General features: G+C 28.4%; 4 protein-coding genes across 5 annotated transcripts in view; 2 read left to right on the top strand and 2 right to left on the bottom strand.

The window, feature by feature from the left end:
• Positions 1 to 5,305, bottom strand: part of LOC126902060 (uncharacterized) — a 9,583-nt gene extending 4,278 nt beyond the window's left edge. The window contains exons 1-4 of the mRNA XM_050679082.1: positions 5,169 to 5,305; positions 1,672 to 1,786; positions 1,417 to 1,608; positions 1,291 to 1,347 (exon numbers count right to left, since the gene is read on the bottom strand). Coding sequence (XP_050535039.1) covers positions 1,291 to 1,347; positions 1,417 to 1,608; positions 1,672 to 1,786; positions 5,169 to 5,171 — 367 coding nt within the window. The 5' untranslated portion in view covers positions 5,172 to 5,305. The remainder of the gene's footprint in view (positions 1 to 1,290; positions 1,348 to 1,416; positions 1,609 to 1,671; positions 1,787 to 5,168) is intronic.
• A 2,515-nt stretch (positions 5,306 to 7,820) lies between these two features.
• Positions 7,821 to 8,509, top strand: LOC126900340 (uncharacterized). The gene is made up of 2 exons (XM_050675993.1): positions 7,821 to 8,221; positions 8,280 to 8,509. Exons 1-2 carry the CDS (start codon positions 8,047 to 8,049, stop codon positions 8,462 to 8,464), a joined length of 360 nt encoding a protein of 119 aa, XP_050531950.1. The 5' UTR covers positions 7,821 to 8,046; the 3' UTR covers positions 8,465 to 8,509.
• Positions 8,510 to 8,825: 316 nt separating this feature from the next.
• Positions 8,826 to 10,427, bottom strand: LOC126900339 (deoxyuridine 5'-triphosphate nucleotidohydrolase, mitochondrial-like). Of its 2 annotated transcripts, none has more exons than XM_050675991.1 (7): positions 10,226 to 10,427; positions 10,102 to 10,158; positions 9,966 to 10,028; positions 9,700 to 9,804; positions 9,500 to 9,636; positions 9,292 to 9,437; positions 8,826 to 9,230 (listed from the first exon to the last, which is right to left on the bottom strand). In XM_050675991.1, exons 4-7 carry the CDS (start codon positions 9,801 to 9,803, stop codon positions 9,174 to 9,176), a joined length of 444 nt encoding a protein of 147 aa, XP_050531948.1. In that variant the 5' UTR covers position 9,804; positions 9,966 to 10,028; positions 10,102 to 10,158; positions 10,226 to 10,427; the 3' UTR covers positions 8,826 to 9,173. The 2 variants fall into 2 exon arrangements, with proteins under 2 accessions (XP_050531948.1, XP_050531949.1); XM_050675992.1 differs by having other exon boundaries at positions 9,292 to 9,434.
• Positions 10,428 to 11,866: 1,439 nt separating this feature from the next.
• LOC126902059 (uncharacterized) lies at positions 11,867 to 15,244 on the top strand. The gene is made up of 6 exons (XM_050679081.1): positions 11,867 to 12,540; positions 12,586 to 13,957; positions 14,018 to 14,150; positions 14,209 to 14,490; positions 14,551 to 15,154; positions 15,220 to 15,244. Exons 1-6 carry the CDS (start codon positions 11,867 to 11,869, stop codon positions 15,242 to 15,244), a joined length of 3,090 nt encoding a protein of 1,029 aa, XP_050535038.1.
• The last annotated feature ends 965 nt before the right edge of the window (positions 15,245 to 16,209 follow it).

Raw genomic sequence — 16,209 nt, 5'->3', positions numbered from 1 at the left:
GACTTCAAATTTGGATTCAGCGGGTCAAAATACATGTCTGTAGATGGGTCCGGTCAAAAGTACAGACAACTTTTTTTTTTTGTGTGCCGGTGTAATATGTGTAGTTTATAATTTAATTTAAAATAATTATAATAGAATTATTTAAATTAAAAAAATATATTAAGTAAACAAAAATAAGTAGACACATTATTTGAAAAACAAATCAAAATAAAAGATATTTAATACTTTTTATAAAATAAATATATAACTATATATATATTTTTTTTTTTATAAAATTTTAAGACTATTGAAAATCAATCTGCTTCACTCAAAGAACTCATGAAGACAAGCATAGATAAATGTTTTTCCATCAATCTGTTTCATGTTTTAGATATTTGACTGTTTGACCAGTTGGAAAATGAACGTTCTGATAGAACAGAGGTTGCGACTATACTTAATTTTTGACGAGCAATATAATATAAGTTAGGTATAGGACTTCATTTTGATGTAATCAGGGTAATTAGGCGTAAATATAGTAACAATAATTACGCAATAGCACTAGAAGCCTTAATTCCAAAGATGAAACAATGTTATTGAATATTAACAATAGTTTAAATAAATAGATGTTTAAATACAAGCGCCTTCTTTTTAGTAAGTAACAGTAACCGTTGACATGAAAAACAGAATTAAGTAACTTTTTTCTATCTTTTTTGTCCAGCGCCCGAGCGACCGGTTCGCACCGCCTTTCGGCCACCGCGAATAGCAAGTTCATTTGATGGAGTAGGTTTAACACAATGTACACATTCAGATTTTTCTTTTTGTATCAACATATTTTTTACAATTTCAATAGCTTTTTAGTAGCGAACAGGGTATTTATAATGAATATTCTTGAATCTATAAGAAAAATTTTAATAAAATTAACATCTTCAATTTAATTAAAACTTAATTTTAACCTAGGGTCCAGTAATGTAGCTAGAGGAAAGTCATTGAATATTTTTAGATTCTTAAAACACTTGTCAATTTCAAAAAATATATATTTTTTTAATTCAATACCAATTAAAGATATAGTTTGACAATTATTCACCGCACTATTAAAACAATTAATCAATGGTAAAATTGTACTAATTGTGGTATATTTTTCACCAGAGATTTTTTTTGTCAAGTCTTCAAGTGGTTGCATAAAATTTTTAACTTCTTTGACAATTAATATTTCTCTAGTTGTTATTAAATCAAGTGCATTTGGCCTTTCTAATAAAATAAAAGAAACAACACGATACAAATGTAAAAATCTATCTATTATATAATATAAACTATTCCAACGAGTCTTGATGTCCAATAATAATTTTAAAACTTTTCCTTCTGGTAAACCTGAAAAACAATATTTTAAAACATAATAAACATAACATATTATTTTTTTTTCATAATTTTTCTGGATACTCCTTAATACAACATTAGGATTAACACTATTTTTTATAAATATTACAATATTTCTAATTTTGTCAATCATCTGATTTAAATCAATACCATTCTCTAATGCATTATTAGCTATAAGTTTTATAGTATGAGCAAAACATGGGATTGTTTTATATATGCCAAATGTATCATTAGCTACTTTTTTCATATTTGCAGCTAAAAAAGAACAATTTTAATTTAATGAGAGTGTAGTATACAAATGTAATAAATAGATATTACCATTATAAGTTACGAAAGCAATAATTTGGTGTTGATTATTTTCCCATTCAGTCATAATAATTTCAAATGCCTCACTAATATTTTCAGATGTATGAGACTTACTTAACTCATGTATCTAATATTTAAAAATGTATACATTTTAATCAATAAATACGTAAAAATAAATAATTAGATCATAATAAGTAATTTGAAATAATACCACATATAAATTGAATGCCTTTTAAAAAGTTTATGGTAACACCAATATAACTATTCATTTGAAAATCTGTTCAAATATCTTATATTAGTGTAAATCTATTATTTTTCTTCGATTTATTTGAAAACGCTTTATATAAATAGTCATATTTTAAATCCAATTTATTTTTAATAGTATTCCTAATGGAACTGTGTAAAGGGGACAAGACACTTGTAAAAAATGTCTAAATCCACTTCCTTCAACAGTGGACAATGGTACATTATCCTTGCAAATATAATAAATTAATGCATCAGTTATTTCTGAATTTTTCATTTCTCCTGCTATGAAAATGTACAAATTTAATAAAAGAACCAATTCTTATAGTAAAGGGCATGTGTTACTTTTTTCCTAAACTAGTATTTAGTTGGTTAATTATAACAATTTATATATTCTCAAAGGAAATTTTTTCTTTTTAACACGCTTTTATTAGTTTCACGTGTATGTTTGTTGTTTGTTTGTAAGTTTGTAACTCTCCAAACGCCACGCGTTATCGCATATTCCGTTGTCTAGACTAGACTGTTATACGCATTCACCCCTCCCCACGCCTCGCTCACAATACGACGGTACACTATTCCTATAAAAATTTATTTTTAGTTATCGTACCCGTACACGCGTGCTTGTCATCAATATTATATATATGTAAACAAATTTTTATTTTGACTGACCAATAACGCCCGCGTCTAATGCGCCTTACGTATATATATATATATTCCTACCGCCGTTTATACCTCGGGTATAACGTTAGTCCGACCCGCCCGGCCATAAAACACAGCTATACTTAGTGCATGATACTTTTACGTAGTTNGATTTCAAGATTAGTTTTTTTAAACTATATTTATTTTTCACTTTTTAGTTACATGTTATGATAGTCGTAACTATCAATATCATGGTTGTAACGGGTAAAGGGAAATCAGGGTTCGATTCCGGAGTGGGAGTCTGAGAAACGGCTACCACATCCAAGGAAAGCAGCAAGCGCGCAACGTGAAGGTAGTGACGAAAAATGACAATACGGCAATCATTCCCCGTAATCGGAATAAATACACTATATATCTCTTAATGGGAATAAAGCGTATTAATATATAGTTTTAAAAGTAATTAAAATAAATATTTAACAGTAATTAATATATATATATATATATAATTAATGACACGCACGCGTATACGGGTACGAAAACCAAAAATAAAATTATACAGGAAAATTGTGTTAGCGGTGAGTGGTGAGCGGGGTGGGGTGAATGCGTTACGACAGTCTAGTCTCAAGGTCATACACGACGGGATACGTGACATAATAACACGTGCCGCGTGGAGTTACAAACAAACAAACATTCATGTGAAACTAATATAAGCGTGTTTAAAATACCCTTTCAGATTCGCATCAAAGCGAAAATGACATTATTTAACAATTTTAATATTAAATGATTATATCAAAAATAATTTGAAATGTTATATATTTCTTATTGATTTTAAACATTTTTTACGGTCATTATATTCTAGAATTAAAAAAAATGAATTTACACATGTGTTAGTTAAATATCGAAATTTCAAAAGCCAAAAATATATAAATAATAATTAATAATTTTATATAAAGTGAATGGTTGATAATAAAATATTTGTAATACATTATAATAATTATATTAGATTATTGTTACATAATATTATTATAATAAAACTAAACAATAGATTGATAAAGAAAAATATAAGATTTGATATTATAACCTATAATTTTGTTGTTTTTTTTTACAAAATGATGAGTTATATACATTAAGTTATAATTTAAATGAACATTACAATATGCAAAACATAAACTTAATAAATATTTTCTTACATTTTTCAATCTTTTTCATAAATAGTTTCATGTTTTTCTTTATCATATTTAAAACCAAAATTTGTATACTCACTTTCAATGCACGCATTAATACCATTAAATAATTTATTTTGAATATAACTGTAACCACTATTGGAGCAATTATATTTTGTATAATAAATGTGATACTTTTTGATGACATTATCAAGACGTGTTTTAAAATCTGTCATGGTTTTCCAAATTAATTCCATATCTTGATCAACATTATTCTTTATAGCCATTAATTTTAGCGCTAATTTATCTAAATCTTCTAAAAATGGTAAAATAAAATTGTCAGTTTTGATATTACCTGACAAATTCTTTATATAATTAATCACACCAATATATAGTTCTGTCATATCTCTTGTTTTTATAATAAACGATTTCAATATCTTAACACATTTGTCTAACTCATCTCTGTTTAGTGTTACAGGTAATAATTCCTTAAAACTATCACAATTACTTTTTTGCTCAGTTATAAAAGTAGTGACAAATATTAATGAATCTGTGTATAAATAATTTACCATTAACCTTGCTCCATTAAGTCTTTCAGATAGATTTTTCTTCGTAACATAATTTTTGCCTTTATCGGGGGTTTCCACTAGATATAAACATTTATATACTTGTTTATTATTAACGAAGTCGTACATTTTGCCAATCTGAAATGACTCCCATTTATCATGTTTCAGAAATGAGTTTAAGAAATTGATAGCTACTCTTTTATTACATGATATTAACTCAATCAAGGCGCAAAGTACTATAAAAAATGTCAAGAAAACTAAGTTTTTCATTTTTACCGAAATAAAAATCTAATTTTTTAATAAAATAAAAAATAAGAAACAATTAAAAGTATTATGGAGCGCAACAATAATCGATTAACGCTAACTGCAAATTATTTAAATATGGTAGTTATAGTTATGGTATCTTATATGATATCATTTTATACAAATATACAGTTTTTTTGTTACTCATGTTAAAAAAAAAAACTGCAAAAGTTATTTGTGACTATTCTTATGATTTATTTTACTAATAAATTATAACTCCTTTTTGCATTGTAATATAAAATTAAATAAATTTAATTAAAAAAATGTTACACCATTATGCCTATATGATTATAGTGTTTGACCTACACTATAAATATAAATAATTAAAAAAAAATGTTAAGTAAAAAATAATATAAAAAAGTTGTACTTTTACACAAAAATAACTTTTTTATTAAATTCGGGGGCTTTTTACTTATATTTAATTTAGTAATGCCAGTGTAGTGTACGTATTACCGATTGTTCGAATGTGGGAGTACAGACACAGAATAAATAAATTTAGAATATTGTTTATTTTGTTTTTTAAGCTTGTCGCCATTTTCTCAGGTCTAAGTAGTACGTTTATTTTAATAATACGTCAAAAGATTACAAATCATACCATGTGTTGAACACATTACACTCAATAATGTGAATAAATTTTCTCGTAACGCGTAAATGAGGGTAATCTTCAAAAAATTTCACTATCTTTTGAAATCAGTAAATATTGACATTCTTTAACACCAAAGGAATAACCAATGAAACTTCTTTTCAATGGAAACGATGTGGATGAGTTATCGCTGTTGTATAATTTGTGTTTTAGTGTTTGCTATCTTAATACGTTATACTATGTGTGAACATATATTAATTCTTGTTCTTATTTTTATAAAAGATATCGAAACACAGTCGAATGCGTCAGTCTCAACTGTGTAATTCATTATATGTATTAATACATTGTAATAAATTTATAAATAAATAAATTGTAATAATAAATATAAATAAACAGTACGTATTTGTCAAGTTTATGTCTGACGTATTGCAAATTTGCCATTAGTTCAATATCTATAGAATCACCCGAAATGCCATCTGAGTAGGCGATCAAAAATTACGTAGAAGTGATTACTATGATTAGTATTAAAATGGTTTATTAAGATTAAACGAAAAAAAAAATAACGATTTTTACGAAATTTTGAGCATTTCTAATATATTTACTGTATATCAATCTGAAAAAACATTATAAATATTTTAGTTACTTAGTTAAATAGAATGGTAGGTTATTATTAATCTTGAAAATAATTAAATAAAAATATTGGACTGTTAATTATTTAACATGCTGAATAAAAGTTTCAATAATAAAAATATATATATATAGTTATTTCTCGAATACGTGAACTACACAAAACTTATTGCCAAAATAAACATATTTAATAAGTAGCCAATTTAGAACTCTCGCATAATTTTAACTGCACATATCGTAAATTATAAAACAGTACTCTTAGTACCTAAGTGTTGGATGGTGACTTACTTCCAACTGTTAGACATAACACTCATGATTATAAAATTATCTTTGTAGGTAAATTGATTTAAAACTCGAAAAAAAATGTAATTTAGTAAAATGCTATAAGTAAAATAAGTTAAAATATAAATGAGTGATCTACACGAGTATACAATTATTTAAAAATGTACTGACTATTATTGGTAAATTACGCATCATTATTAAGATAGCTTTAAGAGGCGTTTATTGTTAAATCCAAAATCAGTCTGATTAGACGATTGTGTTAAATCATTGAAATCGTTTATCGAAAAAACAGAGTAATTGGCAAGACGATATATTAATGAGATTAATTATACAAAAAATTGATCAAATACTATCAATGTACTAACAAAACTAATAGTTATATTCTAGAGAAATTAGAAGAGATACATACATTATTGCGAAATCTAAGCGTTTCAAAGAACGCCGTTGTTAAATATACGAATTAATTTGGAATATTATGACACACAAGAGAAAATCTTGTTGATAAAGTGATAGAAAATTATAAAATTATTATACACAATATGATTAGACATTTTCTTATTCATTATAATTTGAGGAAACCTCGTAAAAACGAGATTCTTTTAGATTATCTCATTGAACAATTATTTTCTAGTATTACAAATATATTAATACTCACTACACTAATTTTATTACATCATTTTGTAGTAAAAAACAACAAAATTATAAGTTATAATATCAAATCTTATATTTTTCTTTATCAATCTATTGTTTAGTTTTATTATAATAATATTATGTAACAATAATCTAATATAATTATTATAATGTATTACAAATATTTTATTATCAACCATTCACTTTATATAAAATTAATAATTATTATTTATATATTTTTGGCTTTTGAAATTTCGATATTTAAACTAACACTTGTGTAAATTCATTTATTTTAATTCTAAAATATAATAACCGTAAAAAAATGTTTAAAATTAATAAAAAATATACAACATTTTAAATTATTTTTGATATAATCATTTAATGTAAGAATTATTATAAAAAAATTTATTTTAGCTTCGATGCTACGAACTTTTGAACTTTTGTAGTTATGGGAATTGAAATTGATCAGAGATCAGATGGGTCAATATTTATACATCAGTCATTATACTGTCAACGCATTTTGGAGAGATTCAATATGGCTGAATCCAACGCCCTATGCATTCTTGCAGATCCACAACACTCATTAGATGCAAATTTATCTGAATCATTACAAGCAGGGGAAGTTCCATACAGAAAAGCAGTAGGAAGTTTGTTATATCTAAGTCAGATCACAAGGCCTGATATAACATTTGCTGTAAATCTTGTCAGTCGCTATTTAGAAAAGCCTCTGATAATACATTGGAATGCGGTGAAACGTATTTTAAAATATTTAAAAGGAACCTATAACTATGGTTTATTTTTTCATTCTAGGGTGAANGAGTAGTTATAATTTGTATGCCGACCATCCCCCTCGGCTCGACTTCCTCAACCTCTTTCCCATTTAAGATTGGGCGGAGGTGGGGAGGAGTAAATGAAACACGACGCAATCTAACTCGACGGGACCCAACGCAACCCGACCCTTCCGAGCGCCATCTGGCGGACCCGTGAAACCCCAGCCAGTCATACCCGACGAAACCCAACCCAACCCAATGCAGCATCATCCGGCGGACGCANCCCAACCCAATGCAGCACCATCCGGCGGACGCGCGAAACCCGACGGCGCACCACCTGGCGGACGAAATCCAAGGGCATTTATTCAAGCATGGCGCCGTCGGGCGGACAACAAACCCATGGTGGAAGAGACATATCACCGTTTATCTACTAAAACCTCTAATATGTTTACTGTATTTTTATTTCTCCCACTTACATTGAAAAAATATATAAAATGGATGTTTTCCACCTAAAAATCTATCAGTTTTCGATTTCAACCTGAAAATTCGTCAGTTTCTTTTGTATTCTACGTTATTTTGACATGATGGAAGAATTAAAGAAAAAATTACAACAACAGGTGCGCAATACTCATAAATCCATCGGCGAACTGGTAATTAATAGAAAATATATCATATTGAATTTAACAAGAATGGAAACTCAATTCGGTCTGTCTATAAAGTGCCAGTTGTCAGACACTGGCACCAACGTAAATAGTGGTAATCGAATTTTAAATATATTTTTTTTCTTAAAATATTTATATTGAAATATTTGTAGAAGGTAAATCGTTGAGCTCTAAAAATGAAAAAAAAATTTCGGGGATATTTTATGTCTATTTGCCAAAATCAGTTAGCATGTCTGAAGAGGAAATTGCTAATTTCAACAGTACAGAAGACGAAAACATGCATTTGGTCTACAGGGGTAATACTCCAAAAAACAAATTTCTGATTGATTTTATTTGAAAAATTTAAAAAATATAAATAAATGATTTAATTTGAATTGTTAATAATTTGCTTAATTATTTTTAAAAAGTAACTTCTTATATAATGTCACATAAGGTGTATAAATCATATATAATACAGAAAAATAATATAAGTAAATAAATAATTTATTAAATATTATGAAGTGAGCAAATATTTGTTTGATCTATTATTTTTAACTAAAAATTTAATGGATATATTCATCATCATTGGACGAATTATTAATTCAATAAAAAGTACCAATTATAAATATTCTTAAAAAAATTATTAATTAATAAAAAAAAAATACCAATTTTCAATAATTATTTTATTATATAAATTATAATATGCTAATAAAAATAAATAACAATAATGACGTATAATAATATTTTATGGATATAAGTGCTACGATGACTCGATAGTTGAGATCGGACGAGTGAGGTTAACTTTATATATTCAACATTGAAATATATTATGTCCAGATAAAAATAACTCACCGAATTATTTTTAACTAGATACAATACATCTCAGTGCTGAATAGATCAATGTTATCCTGACACGACTGATCTCAACTGTTTGGTCATCATAGCTCCTATATACTTAACAAAAAAAATAATAGTGTTTCCTAAATAATAAAAATGTTTCCTAAATAATAATAAACAAATAATTATTGAATGTACACATTATAAAAAAATAAAAAATTTGCGAGCAGTTATTTGATTCCACTTGACCCGAAGCCACATTCACCCCGATCCGTTTCATCCAAATCCTATTAAATGAATAAATAATAATAATAATAATCTAAAAAAAAAAATATTAAATTATTTTACCATAAGTTCTTCCAATTCGGGATATGTAATTTTTTCACATATTAATTGCGCAACTCTATCACCAGGATTAATATTAAAAGGCACATCGGAATGGTTAAATAGGAGAATTGCTATGTTTCCCCTATAATCCCCATCAATAACACCTGCTAAAATATATATTTTAATTAATAATATCAAACAGTATTTCATCAATATAAATTAAAGTTACCTCCAACGTCGATAAAATTGTTGCTCGCCAACCCAGACCTCGGGGCAATCCGTCCGTATGTCCCGAGAGGAAGTTTTATCTGGAGATCGGTTTTTATTAGTTTTTTTCCGTGTGCCTCCACTGTATAAGTGTGTGCGCTAATAATAAAAATAAAACTCATGTATTTTTCAAAATTTTATATTATTAAATAATAATTTTACCTTTTCAAGTCATACCCAGCAGCGAACATACTCGATTTAGATGGAGAATGAGCATTAATGCTCAATTTTGAATAAGCCAAAATATTTCTCTTGTCACTCGTCATTCTTTAAGAAAAAATAATGGACTTTTAAAAGAATAAAATAATGATCGAATAATTTTTAAATGCTCTAAATTAGATATTTTTTAATAGACGGTGAGAATTACACCCCTATATGAGGAATACATAAATGGATTTAAAAACACTTTTTTGTAAATAAAAACTCACAATGTCTATTTCGTCGTCTAACGGGTTTAACTATACCAATAGGTTTGCTGCTTGTATACGAAGCTGAATAAAAATAAAATTTAATTAGAATTTAATTAGATTTAAATTATGTGGACCAATGTTAAAGTATACATACACCGAACACCGTTTACTGTAAAATCGATCGTTACTGTATTACACTCGCAATTCAGGACTATAATGTAAATTAAAAAAAATGTTTGTTATTTTCTTCATAAAATAACATTTTTATCATTACTTACCGCTAACCGGTTGTATACTATTGATTGAAATGTTAGTCTGTTAACTGTTGATTGTAATGTTAGCTTGATCACTATCACTATCACTAAAACCTTGCGTATTTTCAGCTAAATTAATTTTTAAATATTAGTAAATATTATTTAGTCGTAATTAAAAATGTATTCTAACCGTTAAATATGTCCTCAAAAGTTAATAATTCGCGACTCAAATTACTCGAATCACTGCTGATACTTATTATCTCGCTCNGTGACTTAAATTACTCGAATCACTGCTGATACTTATTATTTCATCTAAAGTTGTTGAATCTTGACTCGAATCACTGCTGATACTTATTATCTCGCTCATTTTTTCCTGGATACGGCTAGATTTATACTGCATTAATTTCTGATTGTGGACCACTGATAATAACCACTTCAATAATATAATATATCTACAACTCTCTTGCACAATATACGGAGGGGCGTAAAATGTATTTAACTCACAGGCCATTAACGCGCATCTTAAGATAAGAGACAGTTTCCGATTTATAATAAAGCATTAATCACATCGTGGTACTTACAGTATGAATCACTGATGCTTATTAGAATCTTAATTGACTTAACTAAATTTATATTATAAATATGTTTCACTGTGAAAAGTGTGAAAAAACTTTTTCCGTCAAAAGAAATTTAGTGAGGCATCGAATAAAACACGACGGGATTAGATTNTCGAATAAAACACGACGGAATTAGATTTCCATGTCATGTATGCAGTTTGACATTTTCAGAGAAAAACGCTCTTGAGCGTCACACTCAAAGAGTGCACCGTAAGTAATAAAAATACTTTTATAATTTAATTATTGGAATTAAATAAATTACAACATAATATAGATCTCACAAAATACGGGATTGATTATAATATAACGATCGGTAATCATCCTGATTCAGTGAAATTTCAGTCGTGTGGTAAGTAATAATAATAATAATAATTAATAAATATGAGTAGATAAACAGAGTCTATTTATTGCAGAAAATGAAGGTTTTGTAAGACAGCCGAGTACAAGTGGAATGTCTTTTAAAAGAAACCGTAATTCTAATAATGATAATACAGTTAAAAGTAAACGGGTCAAACAAATGCGATTGGATGAAACTACATCGACAACTTTTCAATTAATAGGCTCATCACTAAACAATATATTCTGGTTTTATAAAAAAAATATGGATAAAGTTGGTGATTATAAAACATTTTTATTTCAAATTAAAAATGAACTAATTAATAAATTAGATGAGTGTTTAAAAAAAATTGGTCCTATCAAATTTAATTTAAAATTGGAGTCCACTTATAATATACCAAATCAACTCGACACAAATGAAAATCGTTCTTTCAAAACAAGTGCCGAGGAATTATTTGCCTACAGTGATATTGGCAAGATTGTTGATAAAGCATTCGAAAAATTATTTGAAGAGGAGGAGAATTACGCCGGCAAGGGGAGCAATTTTACATTTTTAAATATAGATGGGATACTTCTCGGCGTTTATAAATATTCCCCATTGTCGGCCAGCTCATATATAGAATTACCGAAAGATATTAAAAATAAACACTGTATTATAAATCCTCAAAATATCGACTCTTGTTGTTTTAAATGGGCGATATTGGCTAAAAAAATGAGAGGAAAAAATAATGCTCATATTGTTGGAACTAATTATAGATCATTAAAACACAATTATAATTTTTCCGGATTATCATTTCCTACGCCTATTAACGAAATAAAAAATTTTGAAAAAAATAATGAAAATACATCAGTTAATGTATATGGATTGTCAATTATAAAAAAAAATAAAAGCGGCTGTGCGAATGATGAAAATTTAGTTTATCCATTAAGAATAGCCGATGATGAAAAAAGAGATCATTTCGATTTACTGCTAGTGTCCAATAGTATTGGCAATGATCATTATATGTATATATCAAATTTTGGGGGTCTAGTACAAAGTCAAATGACGAAAAATACTTCAAAAATGGTTTTTTGCAGAAGATGTTTTTTGGGTTTTAATTTCATTCGAAAAAAATATAAACTTTGTGGGTTTGAGGCATTAAATGAGCATAAAAAAATTTGTGGAGAAAATAAACCATTTTTACCAATAATGCCGGAGGAGGAGACTACGTTACAATTCGATGCTTATGAAAAAATGGAGGAACACCCTTTCTCAATATACTGTGATTTTGAAGCTCTATTAGAAAAAACGGATAAAAAAAGGGGGTCTGAAACCCGCGATATTCAAGAACATAAACCGATGAGCTATGGTTTTTTAGTGAAAGCGGCGAATAGTGTTCCAATTGAGTTATTAAAACACTTTAATATTATGATAGAACCAAAAATATATAGGGGAAATAAAAATAGTCGGTCTGAAGATGTCGCCGCTCGGTTTGTAAAAGATGTATGTGAGGAAGCTGTGAAAATTGAAAAACTGTTAAAAACAAATAATGAAATTATCATAACTGATAAAGAAACTGAAATACACGGATCAAAAACAAATTGCGATCTGTGTAACAATGAATTTAGTGATTCGAATCACAAAGTTGCCGATCATGATCATTTAAGCGGCAAATTCAGACATACATTATGCAGCAATTGCAATTTAAAATTGAAAACAGTATCGTTTGTACCTTGTTTTTTTCATGGATTAAGTAATTATGATGCTCATTTTATTGTACGCGAATTAAATTTTTCGAAACAGCGAATTTCTTTAATACCGTCTACCGAAGAAAAATACATAAGTTTTTCAAAATATGTTTCGGATAGATTTAGTGTTAGATTCATAGACACGTTCAGATTTATGGGCGCCAGTTTGGCTACACTTGCGGACAATTTACGCTCTGCTGGCAAACATTTATTTAAGGAAACAGCGAAAGTTTTTTCGACGGAGGAAATAGATTTGGTGACGCGTAAAGGTGTATATCCATATTCTTTCACGAGTAATTATGATGTGTTGGAAAATACAGAATTACCTAGTAAAAAAGATTTTTATAACGAATTGACTGAATCGCACATTAGTGATGAAGATTATATACACGCGCAAACTGTTTGGAAACATTTTAAATGTAAAAATTTGGGGGAATATTCAGATCTGTATTTAAAAACCGATGTCCTTATATTAGCAGATATCTTTTCAAATTTTAAAAGACTCTGTTTGGAGAAGTATAGATTAGAACCTGCATACTATTATACAAGTGCCGGTTTATCTTTTGACGCGATGCTGCTACACACAGAAATAAAATTAGAACTTATATCCGACTACGAAAAACAAATTTTTATTTCGAGAGGTATTAGAGGTGGTATGACAAATTCTGTACTTAAATATGCTCAGGCAAATAATTTGAAAACACCGAATTATAACGCCGACGAGCCCAGGTCTGAAATTATTTATTTGGATGTGAATAATTTGTACGGTTGGAGTATGTCACAAAATCTTCCGTACGCCGGGTTTAGGTGGATTGATGAAGACCAGGAAACCATATTGAAAAGAGTGCAGCAGATGGACGAAGATTCAGACATCGGGCTTGCACTGGAAGTAACTATGTCGTATCCGAAAGGACTGCATGATATGCACGATGAATTGCCTTTTCTACCCGAAAACAAAATACCCCAAAATGCTAAAGCCAAAAAATTGCTTTCAACTTTAGAGACTAAAGAAAACTATGTCATACATTATTTAAATTTAAAACAGGCGATGGAAAACGGACTTAAAGTTGAAAAAGTAGTATAAAAATTGAATGCTATTTTTTATTTATTTTATATTTTACTGTTATAATTACAGGTGCACAAAATTTTAGAATTTAAGCAATCTAAATGGCTTTCTAAGTACATTAAATTGAACACGGAAATGCGACAAGCGGCTACTAATGATTTCGAAAAAGATTTTTTCAAATTAATGAATAATTCTGTTTTTGGTATGAAAAATATTATTATAACAGTTTATAAATTATATTAATGTTATATTTTATTAAGGTAAGTGTATGGAACGTGTCGAATTTAGAAAAAAAATGGAACTCGTGAACGATCCTACACGTGCTGCCAAATTGATTAAAAAGCACACGTTCAACCATTGTGTTACGTACAACGAAAATTTATCCATATTTGTATTAGATAACAAAATTATTCATTTTACAAAACCGGTGTATGTGGGATTCTGCATACTTGACATTTCTAAAACGTTGGTGTACGATTTCCACTATAATTATATGAAGAAACATTTTAAAGATCGAATTATGCTAATGAATGGTGATACGGGTAATAAATGATGATAATTATTTTTAAATTAAATTTATTATATAATAATTTATAATTTAGATTCTTTAGTATACTATGTAATGACTAAAAATTTTTATGCGGAGATCAAGGAAAAACCTGAGTTAATGGAGCAATTCGACACGTCGTCGTTACCAAAAGACCATTTTTGCTATTCGGCCTCTCGCAAAAAAATCCCGGGTCTCTGGTCGGACGAGTGTGGTGGGAAGGCCATACTGGAGTTTGTCAGTCTACGAACAAAGGCGTATGGTTTTAATATCGAGGGGACCGAAAAAATCAAAGCCAAGGGAATTAGAAGACATGTTACAAAAAATCATTTGATTGTGGAAAATTTGAAACAATGTCTGTTTGCCAAAGATGATGAAAATGTAGATGGTGTAAGCAAAATTGCTGAAGCCAAAGAGGCGGCTATCGTGTGCGGTGCTAAAGTGATCAAAAACATTCATGAAAGGGCAGATAACCCTGCATTGCCGTTAATTAAATATGATAAGTACACGCCTTATAGGGAAAATGTTTCGATAAGGTCGTATAAACATGATGTTTTTACAATAAAATCGATGAAAATGACATTGAACCGTTTGGACGATAAACGTGTAATTTTACCGAATCGAATAAACACTTGCGCTCATGGTCATTACCGACTAAGGTATTCAATTTGTCTGTTAATTGTGAATGTTACAATCTATTATTAATATATATTTTTTATTCTAGCAAACCGGAATTTGAGAAGTATTAAACAATGTCAAATTATACCTATGGTCATAATATTAATAGCTAAAAATAAATTAAATAATGTTAAATTATGTCAATAGTCATAATATTAATAGCTTTAAATAAATATTTGATTGTTTTTTTACAAATGTTTACTTTATTTAATAATGTTAAAACAATACAATAGTTATCTTACTTAAAAATAATCGAGAAAAATTGAGACTATGATCTTAGTGATAATAGGTATTAATATGAAAGTAAATATTTAATCGTTTCACACAATGCATACTTTTTTTCGTATTTACACAATACATACTTCATTTTAAAAATAATGACTATAATAAACGTTAATGTGTGGTTCATAATGTTACACTATTTACGACCTTCGAACTTCGCCACTAAATGGATTATATTGTATTACGCGGTCGTGTATAATTAGGCAATACGCGGTGGTTTTGACTGGAAATTTACTTGAGGATTCAAAATCGATTCTGAGATCTATAGTCGAAGTTTTCACATCGTCTTTTTGACAGGTACAGTCTACACAAAAAACGGGACCGTATTTTATAAATTCTTCTTTATTAAATAATGGTTTAGACTTTTTTCTTTCGTAATAGTTTTGTTGGAAATTCACATAGTTTTGATAAAATAATGTAATTAATTTTTTATCAAAATTTTCATTAAAGTTTTCATAAGGATACTCGAACGAATTTAAATGAACTTTTAGATTAACTAACGAGCATGAATCAAATTGTTGTGCGCGATCCCCCGAATCGCTAGATTGTACTGTGTTAAAAGCTATTATTATGTATCGAGGTCTATCAATGTTAGAGCTAGTTTTCACCATCCAACTTGTTTTCTCCGTATTCGGTAACTCAGGGTATACATATAGGTCCCAATTTCTAAAAGCACAGTAAATGTTTTTTCGAGTTTCAACAATTTTCAGCAATTTTAATTTTTTACGATCGTTAACACGCACTACGGGTAATT

This window comes from Daktulosphaira vitifoliae, unplaced genomic scaffold, assembly GCF_025091365.1.
Source record: "Daktulosphaira vitifoliae isolate Bord-2020 unplaced genomic scaffold, ASM2509136v1 Scaffold_3, whole genome shotgun sequence".
Taxonomy (NCBI): Eukaryota; Metazoa; Arthropoda; class Insecta; order Hemiptera; family Phylloxeridae; genus Daktulosphaira; species Daktulosphaira vitifoliae.
The sequence above is the reverse complement of the archived record's forward strand: the minus strand, read 5'-3'. Positions and strand labels throughout refer to the sequence as shown.